At 36.7% G+C, this 16,682-nt stretch overlaps 1 protein-coding gene across 2 annotated transcripts in view; it reads right to left on the bottom strand.

The window, feature by feature from the left end:
* Nucleotides 1-3,169: 3,169 nt before the first annotated feature.
* The window catches only part of LOC129223731 (protein amnionless-like), a 48,745-nt gene continuing 35,232 nt past the window's right edge, over nt 3,170-16,682 (bottom strand). Inside the window, exons 7-12 of one of the 2 annotated variants that reach the window (XM_054858087.1) lie at nt 15,398-15,477; nt 14,168-14,303; nt 10,498-10,602; nt 9,160-9,250; nt 8,439-8,643; nt 3,170-3,344 (exon numbers count right to left, since the gene is read on the bottom strand). In XM_054858087.1, the coding sequence (XP_054714062.1) occupies nt 3,243-3,344; nt 8,439-8,643; nt 9,160-9,250; nt 10,498-10,602; nt 14,168-14,303; nt 15,398-15,477 (719 nt within the window). In that variant the 3' untranslated portion in view covers nt 3,170-3,242. The remainder of the gene's footprint in view (nt 3,345-8,438; nt 8,644-9,159; nt 9,251-10,497; nt 10,603-14,167; nt 14,304-15,397; nt 15,478-16,682) is intronic. The other variant, XM_054858088.1, reaches the window with a different exon arrangement.

Raw genomic sequence — 16,682 nt, 5'->3', positions numbered from 1 at the left:
ACAATTTGGTGATTGTTTGAAATTGTGCAAAAAGGAAAATTAATGAAAGTTTTTGTGCTGCTTATGGATTTGCCTAATTTAGTTGCTGGATTATTTAACACAGTAAAAAAGTCACACAGTCTTTTGAAAATTCTTTGATTGGCGATATTTTGTTTACATGGTGAAAGCTGAGAAACATTATGACGTAGTCTTCGGCTTCAAAAACAGCAACGTTGAAAAAACTGCCAAATGCATCAGCTACGGAAATCTTTCTGCAAAAATTTTGGCGATCTGCTGGTTGTTTGGATAATGAGTAAGTGTTCAATCAGCATAAATAATAATAAAAACCATTAATTACATTAAAGTTCCGTTTAAGTGGAAAATCATCAGCCAAATCATGTATTATTTGCCAATCTTGTGCAAAAATCTTACTTCAAGATTTGACTTGAGAAAAGCCTTGAACAGTCACGAAAAGCAGTGATAGTCAACAATACAACAATTGCCGCTATCGACAGGGAGTTGAGATGATACACTAAATACTGTATTGAGTTGAGGAAAGCCTTCGAACATGGATCTAAAAAGCTCATAACTCGTTTTTTATTCTACCTAGAAATTTCGAACAGGTGCCATCTTCAGCAGAAAAATCAGAGCTTTCGATGGACATATAATGTAAATATGTGCAAGTATTTTTTCATCCCAATATTAGAGAATTTATACAAAAATTGTGTTTTATTGCCCCCCTAAGGTGGTTTTGCCCCCCATAACGGGACGAAAACTACCCTATGTGTTATTCTGATGCATAAGCTATATTATTGTAAAGTTTCATCAAAATCCGTTCAGTAGTTTTTGCGTGAAAGAGTAACAAACATCCATACATCCATCCATACATCCATACATACATCCATACAGACAAACTTTCGCATATATAATATTAGTAAGATAAAAATACTATTAAAATCATCAATTTTCACCCACCGCAAACGGCATTGAGCAACCGCAGGCGGCGAACAGGAGTAGGCGAGCGAAGCGATCAGGGTAGTGGAACTTTCAAAACTTTGATTGCTCTGAATTTGTTTGGGTAATTTAAATTTTAAAAAGTTCAACAATTAAGTGAATGAACAATTGAAAGGCTCTTGGTTTCTCTTATTTCAATTTTAGTTGTGAGAAACAAAAATTTTGAACGAAAAGCCACTCCTTGTGTCTTGTCACATTTCTGCCCGGCGTCCTTCAATTCTAACCAAACCGGGGGGGGGGGGGGGGGGGACAGACTCAACATTTTCTCGTCACTTTCTTTTTGGAATGGGGTTGTTTCCTTCAGACAAAAGTAGAACTTTTAGTCACTGAAATTGATAGAATAAGCAAAAAAAAATAATAATAATAATAAAATAACATGGACCCAGAAAATTTTTTCATTTTCCCAACAGTTATTTTTTAATTAACTTTTTTAAACGTCCAATTTTTCAAACAAGGCGTGGTCTAGATGACGTCACAAATGATGCTCTTTAGCTTGATTCTTTCTATCGCGTTTCCACGTTATGATAATCAAGAAGCGAATTAAAATTGCCCTCTACGCTTGCTATCAACCATATCATTGCCAATACATGTGATTAAAGATGCGAATTAAATATTTTGCACTGAGAGTGGCAACACAAAATGGCATTTCATCATTTGTGATGTCATCGGCAAGAAATGTAAACAATAAAAGATCACCAATTTAAGTATTTTTTTAAAAATATTAAACTTAAACAATTTTTTTTAAAAAATGGTTAGATCCTATGTTTTTAAGCATGTTCTTTCAGAAAAAAAATACTTTTAAAATATTTGAAACGACCCCATTGCACAGAACAGAGGTTCTCAAGTGGGGGGGGGGGGGGGGCACGGCACCTTGGGATGCCCTAAGAGATGAGGTGTGTCTCAGGAAATATATAATTCGGCAGAGAAAAGACAGGATGCTGCGAGAATATTCTACTTCTTCAAAGGGTGCCACGAATTGAAAAAGTTTGGGATACCTTTGACATGAAATGGCGAACATCTGGTTTACAGGCAGAAATGGTGTATTAGTTACGTCTATTAGTTTGCAGGGATGCCAGCGTTTGCAGACGTGAATCTGCCTCAAAATCAAGCAGAGTCACAGTGAAATTAATGAAACACGCGCATCAAATTTTCACCTTCCCACTCATTCAGATAGACTCATCTAAACTAGACGTTTGCCAATTCCATTTCAACAGTGGGCAAACAGAGTTGGTATTTTCCCAATAGGTGATCTACCATTCAAGTACTCTACTTACTCAATAGGTGGCGGCACTTTCATTGCATATAAAAGACAATTGGTTTTAGTGACTCCATCTATTGATTAGCTAGATATATAGCGGTAGGCTATAGCGGTAGATCACCTACTGCGCTTAATACATACTTACTTCTTCGTGAAGTTTTTGCCTTCGGTTTTGTTATAGATGTTCCAGATTGACAATCTCAAAACGACAAGAACAATTGAGTGCTAAAGTGAAAAGCAGTGATGCTAATTAACGAAAAAAAAAACACTCAATTTCTGAAATTAGGAACTTTTCACAAAGAACGGGAATCTGATGGAAATCTGTGAAATCAAGAAACGTTGCAAGAAATGATGCTACGTTTCGGAATTTTCTCTGTGCGCATTTTATCTGATGACTCTTGCTTATCTCCATATTTGTTTGTTATTGCTAACAAAACATTATTGCCATCATGTCCGAAATGAGCACCAAATTTGCAACCGTTCATAAGCTACTGCAGCACGCGAAGCGAATGAAGAAAGGATAACTAAATAAGGATAAAGTCACTAGATATATTTTGTAATGCCGTTGTTTTTTTTTTTTTTTTTGAAATACATGAAAGCATGTTACTTACATTGAGAAGAGATAAAATGGATGGAGTGAAGACTTTCATTCATGAAACCAAGACCCCAAATCACGTGATACATTTTAAAGCAAAGCATTGGAAGAAATCAGGCTTCTTTCGCTTGTTTCACGCAAAACATGCCAGCCATTCGTCATTGTTGAGTCACGTGACTTGGGGGGTCTTTGGGTCAGGTTTTGCTAAGCCAATGATTGGACTTGATGCCTCCATTTTGATCCCTGCTCTAAGGTTCCCTATGGTAATGCATTAAACCAAGCTCGCTATCCGAATTACATAAAAACATAACAAAAAGGGTAAAACAAAGTTTTATTTATTGCAATGACGAACGTTCTTAAAGCGAACAAAAGAACACTGATAATTTTAAAATCAGTTCATTTTTCTCCTTGCTTTGAAGACGAATCGTCGAAAATAACAAACATAGGATTTTCAATGAAGTCATTTCCTTCCCTGATGTTCTGGACCTCTTCTGGTGACTGAAAATGGAATTTCAAAAGATATCAGTCTTGACAGAGTTATTACTAAGAAATGAATGTGGCAAAACAATGACATTTCTATTTATTAATGATATTTATTCAGACCATGCAAAACGACCATGGATAGTTTAGTTTTGGTGAGAAGAGGCCCGACTTTGAGAGAGTTCAGTTATTCACGGGGAGAAAAAGTAACAAGGGGAGAGATTGCTGTATTTGCATATATGGGTCACTGTATCAGTACATTTTTGCGAGGAGTTCATAAATCGTTCCGTGTTTCTTATTTGAACTTTGTATTCTACTATTGTTTTCTCGTGTGTGCTTTATAATTTCAATCAGTGCAAACATTTTTCTTTTCGAATCACTGCATCCCAGTGACGTGGCAATGGGGATGACAGGGGGTTTTATCTCTCCTGTGAGGGAACAAAATTTAAAACAGCACAGCGCCGGTCAAATATTCCTTAAAATAATAATAATAATAAAAAAAACATCTGCGTCTGGCGATGGGCTCTTCGAGACCTTTTCATTTGAATGCTGTCAAGTTGCATTCAAAAGATGTTTTACTATATTACATATACTTAATTTTCAGAAAGAAATCTCTCATACTTTGTGCGCGATGAGTTTAGAAAAAAGTTAAACCGAGGAAAAAAAGCAAAATAAAGATTTTTTTCAAAAATTTTTGGTCAGTCTTCAAAACGTTCTCTGTCATCTTATTTAAAATTAAATTCCCTACACTATAGTACGAAAAAAATTGTATGGTGCGATTGTTTGGGATGTGTAACGAAATAAACACAAAAAAGGGCTAAAAATCACGTAAAACATTTAACTATGAAAAAAAAACTAATTAGAAATTTAGAATTTGGGCTTTGAGGTGCAGACCCCCTGGGTACGTTCGAATTTTCAACCATTTTGCTAAGTGCTTTTATTGTAATTATTGTTACAAATTCTGTAAATAGTAATTATTGTAGGAACGTAACCTGTAAATAGTTTCCCGTAATGAATATACAACCCCTTTTTCATTCGGCTAAAGTATACGACCCCTATTTTCTTTCTTTTCATTGATAACGGTCTACTACTTTACAGAAGCGTGTGGAATATTTGAGAAATTTCTTTCGGACCAAGACGATGGGAGACGCCCAAGGACTGGATGAAGGTTCGATTACATCGTTCTCCTTCATCTCTTTCAGGAGGGTCTCAACCTCTTCCTTCTTGGCGAACGGTAGTCGTCTCGGGTGCTGTTTAATAGGGGGGTGTTCTCCAGTGTAGATCCTATGCTGCGTCAAATTCGTCCGACCCACATCCTCCGATGTAGATGAAAACAGATGCTTGAAGTCGTCCACCAATTGTTCCGCAGCAGTTCTTTGATCCTTCGATAAGGGTGCACTCCCAATTAACTTCGATGTCAAGGACTCAGAAGACACAGTCTCGGGGGAACTGATTCTTCTAATGATGCAGTTTACTGGAGTACAAGTTGCTAACACTTCACCTTTCCGGATATTCCTTGGCCTTTCACTCACGTTGGCGACTCTCACGGGAATTACATCCTTAGAAAGGTCCACAAGCGTAGACGCTACCAGCACTCCTTTTAGGCTATTGCTTAGGTTAGGGTATTCAATGAGTCCAAATCGAAAACTATTGGTTTCTTCAATGGAGCCAGGTATTAATGATTCTGACCTTGAGGGAATCGATAAATCTGTTTGAGCTATTATTTGATGAGCGGATTTTACATCACTTTCTGCAGGGAAAACGGCAATGTCTTCTCTCATCGAGTGCAGCTCATTAGTCTTGAAGTCGAGAGTGAAGTCATATTTCTTCAAAAAGTCCAATCCGAGAATGAAGGGGTCCGTGATATTAGCGACAAATGCCGTATGATGGTAGGTGGCATTCCCAAACACTATTTCCAGTTCCACTTTACCGTCAATCTCGATTTTGTCACCTGTCACAGTCTGGAGACTTACGCGTGGCGATGTCCACAGCAGTTTCAATCCAAATTCACGAGCCACATCTGTCCTAATGATTGTCACATTGGCTCCAGTGTCAACAATCAGTCTGCAGGGGTTCCCATTTACATGTGCGTAAATGAAAAGTCCATCACTGCCACTACTAGAAGAGGAAATCTGCAGAGCTCTGGTGGTGGTGATTTCCTTCCCTCGCGTAGCTTGGCGAGCCGGACAACTCCTTCGCAGGTGTCCTTCACTACCGCATTTCCAGCACTTCTGCTCTTGTTTCTTTTAGGCTGTTATGGTGCTCAGATGTCTTGCCAAGTCACCGAGTTGTCTTTTAAGTTCAGCGAGGTGGGACGACCTGGAATCAGACTCATCAGCTTCCTGAGTCCGGATTAGATGGCGATCCACACGGGTTGCTTCTTGGGCGGCCTCGTATCTCATCGCATACACAACAGCAGAATTCAGGTCTTTGACATCCGCCATCCGTAGAGCTTTCTGGATTTCCGGATCTCGAACCCCGTCGATGTAGTAGTTGAGTGCCAGGTTGTCTCGAACATCCGCAGGACAGTCGCCAAAAGCCAGATGAGACAATCTCTCGACGTCCGCCGCTAGCTCTTGCAGGGTTTCCCCGGTTTTCTGAAAACGGGACTTCAACTGGAGTCGGCTGAAATCTTTCTGGCACTTCTCACCGAAGCGAAGCTCCAACGCAGATGTGAGGGCGGCGAAATCCAGGCGCTGGCCGTCCGGAAGGGTCTGAAGAATCTCCGCTGCGTCACCTCTCAGGGATGCTGCAAGATGGCAGGCCTTGGTAGCAAAGTCCCATCCGTTCGCTTCCGCCACTATCATGAACTGAGTTTTGTAAACCTGCCACGAAGTTTTCCCATCAAAAGTGGCAAGTTTAATGGACGGTCGAGCAACCGATGTGGGAGCGCCAAACTGTACAGAGCTGCTTTCCGCGGTCGCCAATCTCCTTTCCAGGTCTTTAAAGATGTCTTCTTTAAGTTGATGAAATTTTCTATCTTCTTCTTCCAGTTTATTTTCTACAGCATTGCATCGGCCTTCAACGGAACTTAATTTTTCTTCAAATTTCTCTTCGATTTTATTTTCCACTGCGATGAATCGTCCTTCAACTGCCTCAAACTTTCCTTCAATAGCATCAACTCGATGCTCTATCTCATTAAATTTATTTTCTATCACGGTCTTTACCGAAGTAAGATCGTTTTTAATTTCCTCTTGGTTAGAAACTAGGTCATTTTTCAGCACCGTTAAATCACTTTTCAATAGGTTTTGATTAGCTGTAAAACTTGCAGTCAAGTCACTTTTTAATTGTCCTTGATTAGCCGCCATATCACTCTTCACAGAGTTGATTGCATCAAGCAGTTGTTTTAATTGTTCATCCATTGCGCGAGTAATCACCATAAAAATAAAGTCCAAATTTAAAAAGTCTTTATGAAAAAATGTCCAAAGTCACACTTACTGCAAGAAAGTCCTGAAGTAGCCCCACGTTGGGCGCCAAATTGTAACGGATTCGGTGCGACTTCCACTTTCTTGAAATGAAGACACAGTTCTTGATAAAAACACAGGAAATTTATTTACACTATGTACAGGAAAGATCTTCAACAACTGCTAAATTATTCATCAGCAATTAAGCAATTATCACACAACACCGTAAACTCAACGTTTACACACGTATTTACTTCCAAATACGAAAACAACACAGCGAAATGCCTCGCTATAAACAGAGCAAAAATCTTCTCAGTTCGAAATATCAATCGAAACTAAACTGTTTATCCATCGCTAACGGCTTAAATACACCGAAAAGAAATTTCTCAAATATTCCACACGCTTCTGTAAAGTAGTAGACCGTTATCAATGAAAAGAAAGAAAATAGGGGTCGTATACTTTAGCCGAATGAAAAAGGGGTTGTATATTCATTACGGGAAACTATTTACAGGTTACGTTCCTACAATAATTACTATTTACAGAATTTGTAACATTATTATTTTCAAAAACTCTTACTATCTCTTATAAGCCTTTCGGGACTTTCCGTAATGGACCAACCCTAGCAGTCGTAAATTTTGAAAAGAATTCATTCTGGCACATAAACAATCATTTTGGAGAAGAATACTATTTTCCAAATATTCTTCGCCCCGAGGACGCATTGCTCTGGAGCCAACATTATTTATGTTGCTAAATAGAACTTTCACTCAGAACCGTGGGGAGCCTAGTGGTTACGACATCGGACACGTGATTGGAATCAGTGATGTTTCCATCAATTTTTCAGGGGGGGGTATACTTTCAGCAAGGGCGTGCACAAAAATTTTGATGCCCATAAATTACTTTTACGGGCCCTCCTCCATATTGTTTACCCCTATATTTCAACCCTCATTTTAAAAGTATTGGGCCCTCTTCAGGCTCGGGCCCAGGCCAACAGGTGTATCTCCCCCCCCCCGAGCACTCCCCCCCCGACGCTCAGTCATCCATTATGCACAATATGTGTATGCGTTCCTATACATAATGTGTCTAAAAGTGTTTGAGAATATATAGCGTATATAGAGTATATACCCTATGGGAAAATCCCCGATTGGAACATCTCAGGTTTGATGCCCGAGGTCGTAAAATTTTTTCGAGTACATGCGCGGTACTCTCTCGTAACATCTGCGGACCCGAAAGTCCTGTGTGTCGATAGTTGAAAATCTACCAGAGTCTACGTCGCCTGTACCTGTGTGGCACATGTACGACGGGAGACTGTACTTGACTTGTGAGACTGGAGAAATTTCCAGATTAGTTTAGCAGCCTATCTACCGCTCTAGTTATCTTGTTACACACTAGGTGGCATCTTAAACAACATGTGAAAACAATTGATTTCAGTGACACCATCTATTGTGTAATTGTATGTCTAGAGTGACAGATCCTTTGCTACAGCTAGAATAATAAATTTCCATCCGCATTAGCTTCGTGTCTAAAATCTCGGAATGACTAGTGGCACCATCTTTGGATGGCTAATTCAGTTATCATTGCTCTGTTAGATGTCTAACCTGTCGCTACAACGCAGCCCTCTTTCCATGGATAATGGGGCATGGATAAATGGGGCAAAAAGCAATAAAATTTTTATTTCTGTGAAATGACTTCAGCAGCTTAGAATACGAACATTTCGCAGAGATTTCACGAGTGAACATACTTCCGAAGTGATGCTGGTGCCATAAACAGGGTTATCGAAAGCGTTATCCTTGACCGGTGGGTCGCTAGAGGTAGGGATATCCCCAGGTTGCAGATCCTCATGCGGTGTGGTTCCCAGTTCCAGCTCTATTTTGTCAGCACGTAAGTCAAATCTGGCGAATGAAAATCCAGGGATTCTGTTGAAAAACAGGCTTTTTAGAATTTCAGAGAAATTAAAACTGTAACAGAACATTGATCTCAAACATAGTTAGAGTATTATTTCTGAACACCTTCAATTTAAATCGAGGACGAAAATCAATCGTCGATTTTTTCTTCCCTTTTGAAAAACTCAATTCAATATTTTTTACTTGACCGAAATTCAAAAGAATCTCATCTGGTAAAAAAATTCATGCGACAGATTCAGCAGCAAAAGCATCAAAACCTCAGTTGTTGTTGCTATTGCTGTTGTCGTATGACAAGTGCAAACAGGTACGAAAAAACTAGAAGTCAGATGGGGACAGAAGCATGGACCATAGCCCTGGTCACATCTTCGACTTCCTCCATATTAAGGGTGTCCTAGCAGCAGTCGGCTTCGTTTTGGAAGAGGATCGAGGCAACAATGAAGCAATTGAAAATATCACTCTGATCCAGCTGGAAAAAAAAATGCCACTTAGCATTATTTAGAACTGAAAAGCATCGAAGTATGTACTTACTGTCTCCTCTTGTAAATATAAAATGCTGCAGCAGTACCAATCAGTGCTATGACGACAATAACTATTCCTGCTACTCCACCCGAAGACAAGCCTAAAACATGTGGAATGGAGAAATCATATTAGAATAATTTACGGAATACATACTACGGATGAACCGTTTGGCTGTCATGGTATTAAGGATCAATACATGTTTCACATAGTGTAGCACCCCATAACTGAGGCAACCAGAAACTTTTTTCTCGAAACGGGAAGCTTTAGAATTTTAGGCAATATTATGCTTAATATATAAAAAATAATAAATAAATAAATTAAAAAAAAATATTTTTTTGTTTTTTTGATGAACAGATGTTAGCAGATCAAATAGAAAAATGGCACTTCAGATTTCAATCGACACACATATAATAATAAGCTGAGTCAATCACTATAAATATTAAACCTAATCTGAAATTTTATACATCACGTGCTCTTTATTTACATCTCTCAGACTAGGGTTCTCAGATGAAAAACTTCGAAAATAGCCAAAAATAACTGACATGCGCGATAACTGCACCATGATTTTAAAAGCTTCAATGGAGTCGTTTCCAAAATTTTAAAAGTATTTTTTTCTGAAAGAGCATGCTTAAAAATATAGGATCTGACTATTTTTTAAATAATTTGTCCAAGTTAAATATTTTTAAAAAATTACTTAAATCGGTGCGCTATCATTGTTTACTTTTCTGTCGTGTGAAATCACAAATGATGAAATGCCTTTCAGTGTTGCCATTCACGGAGCAAAATATTTAATTCGCATGTTTACTCACGTGTATTGGCATCGATATGGTTGATAGTAAGCATAGAGCGCAATTTTAATTCGCTGCTTGATTATCACAACGTGGAAACGTAGTAGAAAGATGCGCCAAATTGCATCATTTGTGACGTCATAAAGACCACGCCTTGTTTGAAAAATCGGACATTTTAAAAAATTAATTAAAAAATAACTGTTGGGAAAATGAAAGTATTTTCTGGGTCCATGTTTTTTTTTTTTTTTTTTTTTTAATACTCATTCTATCAATTTCAGTGACTAAAAGTAGTGCTTTTGACCGAAGGAAACAACCCCATTGTATAACCACAATACAGTTGCAATCTTGTGTATTTTGAGAATAAGAATAATGTCGCGACCCCATCAGAATAATTTCCGACCGCATTTGGAATCGAATCGCAACTCACTGGTTGGGAACCCCTACCGTAAAGGATCTATGGAAACAGCAGACGTTTGACTCATTTGTTTTCCATTCTAATAAAAAGGCTTTGAAAACATTGAATTTCAAAGGATATGAGTGTATTTTAATTAAATCTTACCATCATCTGTTCCCAAGCGATCGTATGTCATAATTCCGGATGCCCATTCTTCTGATTTTTGCAATTCTGCCGATTCTACTTTGTACATTCCCTTTTCTTTGATATCTGTGAAATAAGGAAAGATACTTTTAAAGAAAAAATATTTTCAAATGAAAAAAGAACCGACTTCAGAAAACAAAGAGGAACTAAAAAGTAAAAAATAATTGGTCATACTTACATACGATTTCCTACCCAAACGTATAAATCAAATTTATTTTACAGTTCCAGTACAAAAATTAACGGAACTAAACACCCAATTATAAAATAAACATTGATTTTAATTACTATACGATGAATTACTTTAATACCTAACTAATTATATACGATCTCTGAATTTTTAATAACCATTTGAAGTCGGGGCCTCCTATAAATTACTATCTAACGTTACTGACAACCCAACAAATCCTGAGTTAAACATTAATTTAACAAAACCAAAAGTCTTTAAAACTAAACCTACTCAGTTACGTTAGGTAGTAGTTTATAGGAGGCCCCGACTTCAAATGGTTATTAAAAATTAAGAGATCGTACATAATTAGTTAGGTATTAAAATAAGTCATCGTATAGTAATTAAAATCAGTGTTTATTTCATAATTGGGTGTTTAGTTTAGTTGTTTTTTGTACTGAAATTGTAAAATAAATTTGATTTATACGTTTGGGTAGGAAATCGTATGTAAGTATGACCAATTATTTTTTACTTTTTAGTTCCTCTTTGTTTTTTGAAGTCGGTTCTTTTTTTATTTGAAAATAATTTTCCTTTTGAAAAAATCTTCATAAATTGCATTATGAAAAGTGCTTGGTATTTTTAAAAAAATCTGTTCTTCTTTAATTACAATTAAATAGGTCTTCTATTTTTAAGCAAAAATAATAAATACAGTATTTAAAAATATATATATATATATATAACTAAACCTACTCAGTTACGTTAGGTAGTACAGTAGACCCTCGTTTTTACGCGGGGGTTACGTTCCACGGAAATGCCGCGTAAATCGAAACCGCCAAAATTGAGATCTAATACTAGTGTTAAAATAGGGTTTTGGTTCCGTAGGTAACAAAATACTTCATTCTAGTGATGACTAATTATATGATAAGTTTAATGTGTACTTATATCGATTTTTATGCACAACATGCATAAAGAAAACATAAATTAATTTCGTGTTCCGTTTATAAAGAGGAGCTGGCTATGATAGTCTTTTGGCAGTCATCAAGAATTTTTCTCTGTAATTCTTTGCAGAGCATTAACGCATCCATGATCATTTTCTCATTTATACAAAAGGTCGAATGCTCCTATGAGAAAAATATACATTTCAGCATACAATGAAAAAGTTTTTGTGCACAAAAAGGATTCCCTTGAAAACTGAATTTTTTAATCTAATACCTTTTTTATGCTTACATTATGCTTAGTGGTCTGAACGGAGTCAAAGCTTTAAAAAAAAAGAAAGAACACCCTTCGAGTAATAGTCAACTTATCTAAATAATAAGTGTAACCTGCATAAAGGAGTCGAAACGCCAAGTAGCATTCCCGTCGTATTTACTTTATTTCATTACGTGTGTTATCTATTGTATGTTATGAGTACATGTAATGCGTAATATTAATCTAAATTAGCTATAATGTCGGACAGCCCGGGCAGGCCCGATGTTCAACTAGTTTATAGCCGAACGCTCTACCAAAAAATCCAGTGCTTTTAAGCTTTATTAAAGAAAAAAGAAAACAAATTAATTTTTTTTTTTCGCCGAAAGCGAAGCAAAAAAATGGAAAATTGTATTAAAATTTTGCTTAAAAAAATCCGCTTAAGAACTACAGGCGGCATCAAGGTTTTGCAACAGTAAGGGGCGCATCAGAAAAATTGGTTTTTAGACCATAAGTCTATTTTTCATCATTAGCCGGCCCGATAAGCTTTAAAATGAGGGGAGGGGATTTCTGCCAGAAATAAAAAAGATCTCTCATACAGACGCAAAAATAATCCACAGAAATAATATATAAGGTAAGATATTGAAGAGAAGTATTTTATTGTTGAAAATTTATACAATTTATTATCGCAGGCTGCTTGAACCGTTATGGCTTAGATGGTAGCACGTGTTCATCATTTAAACGAACGGTTAAAATACAAAATCAGTTGAACTAAGTTCGTTTTTTAACCGTAGCTTTTCGAATGTAGTATAAATGTGACTATTTGTTTTTTGCAGGAAGAAGAAGAAAAAAAAAGATATTTTACCCATCAAGTTGTTAGTAATTTTAATGTTTTACTTCGTATTCTAATAAATATTCATAGTTTAACTAAATGAAAGCGTAATTTCAATTTGTGATAGAAATTTTTTTATTTGTACAAAGGGTCAAAAACTGTCATTAGAAGAATCTACATTTCATTATACGATTTTTTTTCCCTAACGAAAAACTATTCCATTGTAGTCTGAAACTTTAAAACTGACACTTATATTTTCGCTTACATTATGCTTTAGCTTTCTGACCGGAGCCAAAGCTTTAAAAAAAAAAAAAAAAATAATAATAATAATAACTTGAATTTTGACATCTTGAATTCAAATTATGTTTTTCGCAATCACGAGTGTGTGTGTGTGTGGATGTGTGGGTATGTGTGTGCGTGTGTTTTTGTGTGTAGGCGTGTGTGTTTGTGTCTGTGTGCAGGCATGAGTGTGTGGATATGTGTGTATGCGTGTTTGTGTGTGCGTATGTGTGTAGGTGTGTGTATGCGTGTCTGTGTAGGATTGGATGCAACCTGGAGACGGTTTTCGCTAGTGGAGTAGCATCGAGAGGCGCCGGTCGACGGCGGTGCTGCAGAGGGAGACGGGGGAAAAATAAAATCATAAGACATCAAAACCGGCAAGTGAGAACAATAAGCAATGTGATTGTTCAAAAAAATTCTACGCTTAAGAATCGATAAAGCTACATGTTGCATCAAGTTTCCATAACAGCAAGGAGCGTATCAATCTCATCTAAATTACTATCTCTCTTGCAGTATTTATCGTTTTTATGTAACGCGTGATATTTCTTTAATTTTTTAATGCAGATCGTCCGGACAGGGCCCGAACACTCGTTCTTCTGTATACCATTCGAACGCTCTGCCGATCGAGCTACTCAGCTCTGTCAACCGGAGCGCAAGTTAAACTTATACATTTAACTGAAAACCTCAGTTCGGTGCTTTAAAAGATTTTTTTTTTGACAGAAAAAAAAAAAAACAATTTTTAGATTGTGGGTCTATTTTTCGTCATTAGCCTGCACGATAAGCTTTAAAATGAGATGTAAATCAAAGAAATCGATCAAGAATTGAGGAAGATTTCGCGTAGGAACAAAAAACAGGCTACAGAAATAATATATAAGGATTATTTTTCATTGTTTTTGTCTACAATTAAAAAACAACTACGTCACTTCTGTCACACAAAAAGCTTGTGGATCAGAATTTCAAAGCTCTTGCATAAGACGTTTCGCTGTACAAGAATGTAAGAAAGCAGTACAAGCACCTTTACTGAGAGATTCATGAATCAGCTCAGCTTTTTATTGTTTTGTCAACAATTAACAAAGAACTATTTACACAAAAAACATACGGATTAGATTTCCAAAGCCCTTGTATAAAATGTTTCACTTAACAAAACTATAATTCATAAGCAGTACAAGTACCTTTACTGAGAGACTCATGAATTAGCTTAGCTGCTTTGTTCGCCAATCCTTTTATTTCAGAGCCATCGACAAAAATGGACTGGATGAGTCCGTCGTGAGTCTTCGAAGTGAAACTTTCAACCGCCAGGAACTCGGGCTGAAAATATTTATATTTCTGTCATACGTGTATCAACAGCACATCCACGTTTAACCTGCAAGACCTCTCTCCGTTAGTCCAATTTGTACGTATTTCCAATTGCATAATTGGCCAACTGAGATGCATCGTTAAGATATTAAAAGTTTGAAGCGATATAGAAATTAGTGAAAAAATACCAAATCTAACTTTTTTTATAGCTCCTAGGTCCTTAAAGTTCTATTTAGAATCGAGTTGCACGAAATTACGTATTATGCTTTTACGTATCATAATACTATAATAATTGCATTAATTTTTCGAAAGCAACGAAATTTTTTTTTTTTTTAAACTTCGACAGCACGTCTTTAAATTGTGTCACATCTTCATATTCCCACCTCATTTTCAGCAAGATTCCTTCAAATTTTAAAATCGAAGATTTCCCTGTTTGTCGCAAATGTTTTAACATTTTTTGTTGGCTTTACTTGTTGATGTAGATTATTTCCCTAAACATAATCGTCAGGACCTAGGGGCCGTATAAAAAGTTAGATTCTGTATTTTTTCACTTATAGTCCAACCACGGATTGCATAGAATTTTCAAACGTCCAGATAAGACGAATCTATGTGAATAAGAGGAAAAAGTAAAAATTTGATGCACGTATTCCGCTCATTTGAATGAGACTCTGTTTCTGCAAAAGCTGACATCGGTAAAAAATAAGGGATTCGTCCATTTCCAAAACGGCAAAACGGATGTTTGCCTTTCCATATAATCCGTGGTCAGATAGTAAAAGTTTTAATATCTAAACTCAGCATCATATTTTAACCATTTTTGTAATTGGAAATATGCATCTAGGACAAACGATTGAGAAAATTGAGGTCTCGCTGGTTAAACGAAGTCACACTGAATAACACACTAATTATACAGAGACGTTGTTGGGTTCATTTTTTTGAAAGATGTGAAAATTCTCGACATTTTTTTTAGAAGAGTGACATTTATTTTAGAGGAGTGAAAAACAGGAAAAAAGGGAAGATTTTATTGATCAAAGATCAATTCCATTACAATGCTGAAACTTATTCCTTAACCATTGTATTAATTTAAAAAGAATACGAAGTATACTTACCTTGGACAATACACTTTCATGAAGTTCCAAAACTGTGCTAAGGGCAAAGCCACTTTTATACTTCATTGTAATCTTTGCACCTTTAAATATTAATTAAAAATATCAGAAGTAATTTGTGTTTTATTTACTTTATCATTCTAGCTCTAATACAGTACATATGAGGCAGTGCGAATTGAAACGATGTAAGTGGACATCTTCAAGTTTTAAGTAAAACGCGTTTAAAGATTATATCCTATGTAGGCTTTCACTGTATTTTTTTTTCTCTAAATTATGCTGTACAGCAACACCTACCAGCGTTACTATAGTACTATCTCTTGCTCCAAGACATAAGAGAGGTTCCTCTACTATTGTGTTGGTTGTATCCAAATTTTTAGTTTTGTCACTTACATCCCTTTTCTTCTCACCGCCTCACATAACAGAACATCCCTCAGATTCGCAACTCCAAAGCTCGAATACGCTACCTTGCGGTGATTAACACTACTACCGAAAAAATTAAAACATTTCATTCCATGTGTTTTCTTTTGGGTAAACTGCAGGCTTCAGACAGTTTGTGGTGTAATGTGGTTTCAGAAGAATAGAAAAGAAAGCTTCCCACAAACACGATGGGAAAATACTGTCATTCACTAAGCGTCAAAGCAAGTTATAAGTTATGGCATGCGTTTGTTTTACCTTTTTCATCCGCCATTAGACAGTGACTGCAGCGCCCCCTATAGTTTATTGGAGTTGTGAATTGGAAATATCCAATTGAAAAGCCAATTTTATCAAAAGTTTCACCTTGAGATCTGTTTGTGGTGATAGCAAATGCAGGTATTATTAGGAGCTGGAACTGAAAGACGTCCCTCACTCCGTAAAATAATTTATTTAAATATTAAAATCGCAAAAACATAATCAAAATTAAAATATTTTAAATGCAGGTTAAAACGGAACATAGGGACCTTAAATCAGACATAAATGAGCTCATTCAAAGTCAAGCATCCTTCTACCACAGCCAGACTATACTATCTCTATTGGACGTCTGCTCTGAGATTTGGGCACGTTCAATCACGATCGACCAATTTCTAATCGCGCCATTCCGCAGCACGCCGTAATTGGTGCTGGAAAATAGAATGCTGCGCTACAGGGCCTGATTACCGCACATGCCAGCTAGGCCTGGACCTGGGGCCCCATCTCCCTTAGGGGCCCCAAATGTTTTAAAAACTTATGCATAGCAACCGAAATATGTATATTTTTGTGTTAACAATAAAAATTCTTCTTTTAAATAAGTGTTAGACATCATTTTGCTTTG

This window comes from Uloborus diversus, chromosome 6 (genome assembly GCF_026930045.1).
Source record: "Uloborus diversus isolate 005 chromosome 6, Udiv.v.3.1, whole genome shotgun sequence".
Classification (NCBI taxonomy): Eukaryota; Metazoa; Arthropoda; class Arachnida; order Araneae; family Uloboridae; genus Uloborus; species Uloborus diversus.
The sequence above is the reverse complement of the archived record's forward strand: the minus strand, read 5'-3'. Positions and strand labels throughout refer to the sequence as shown.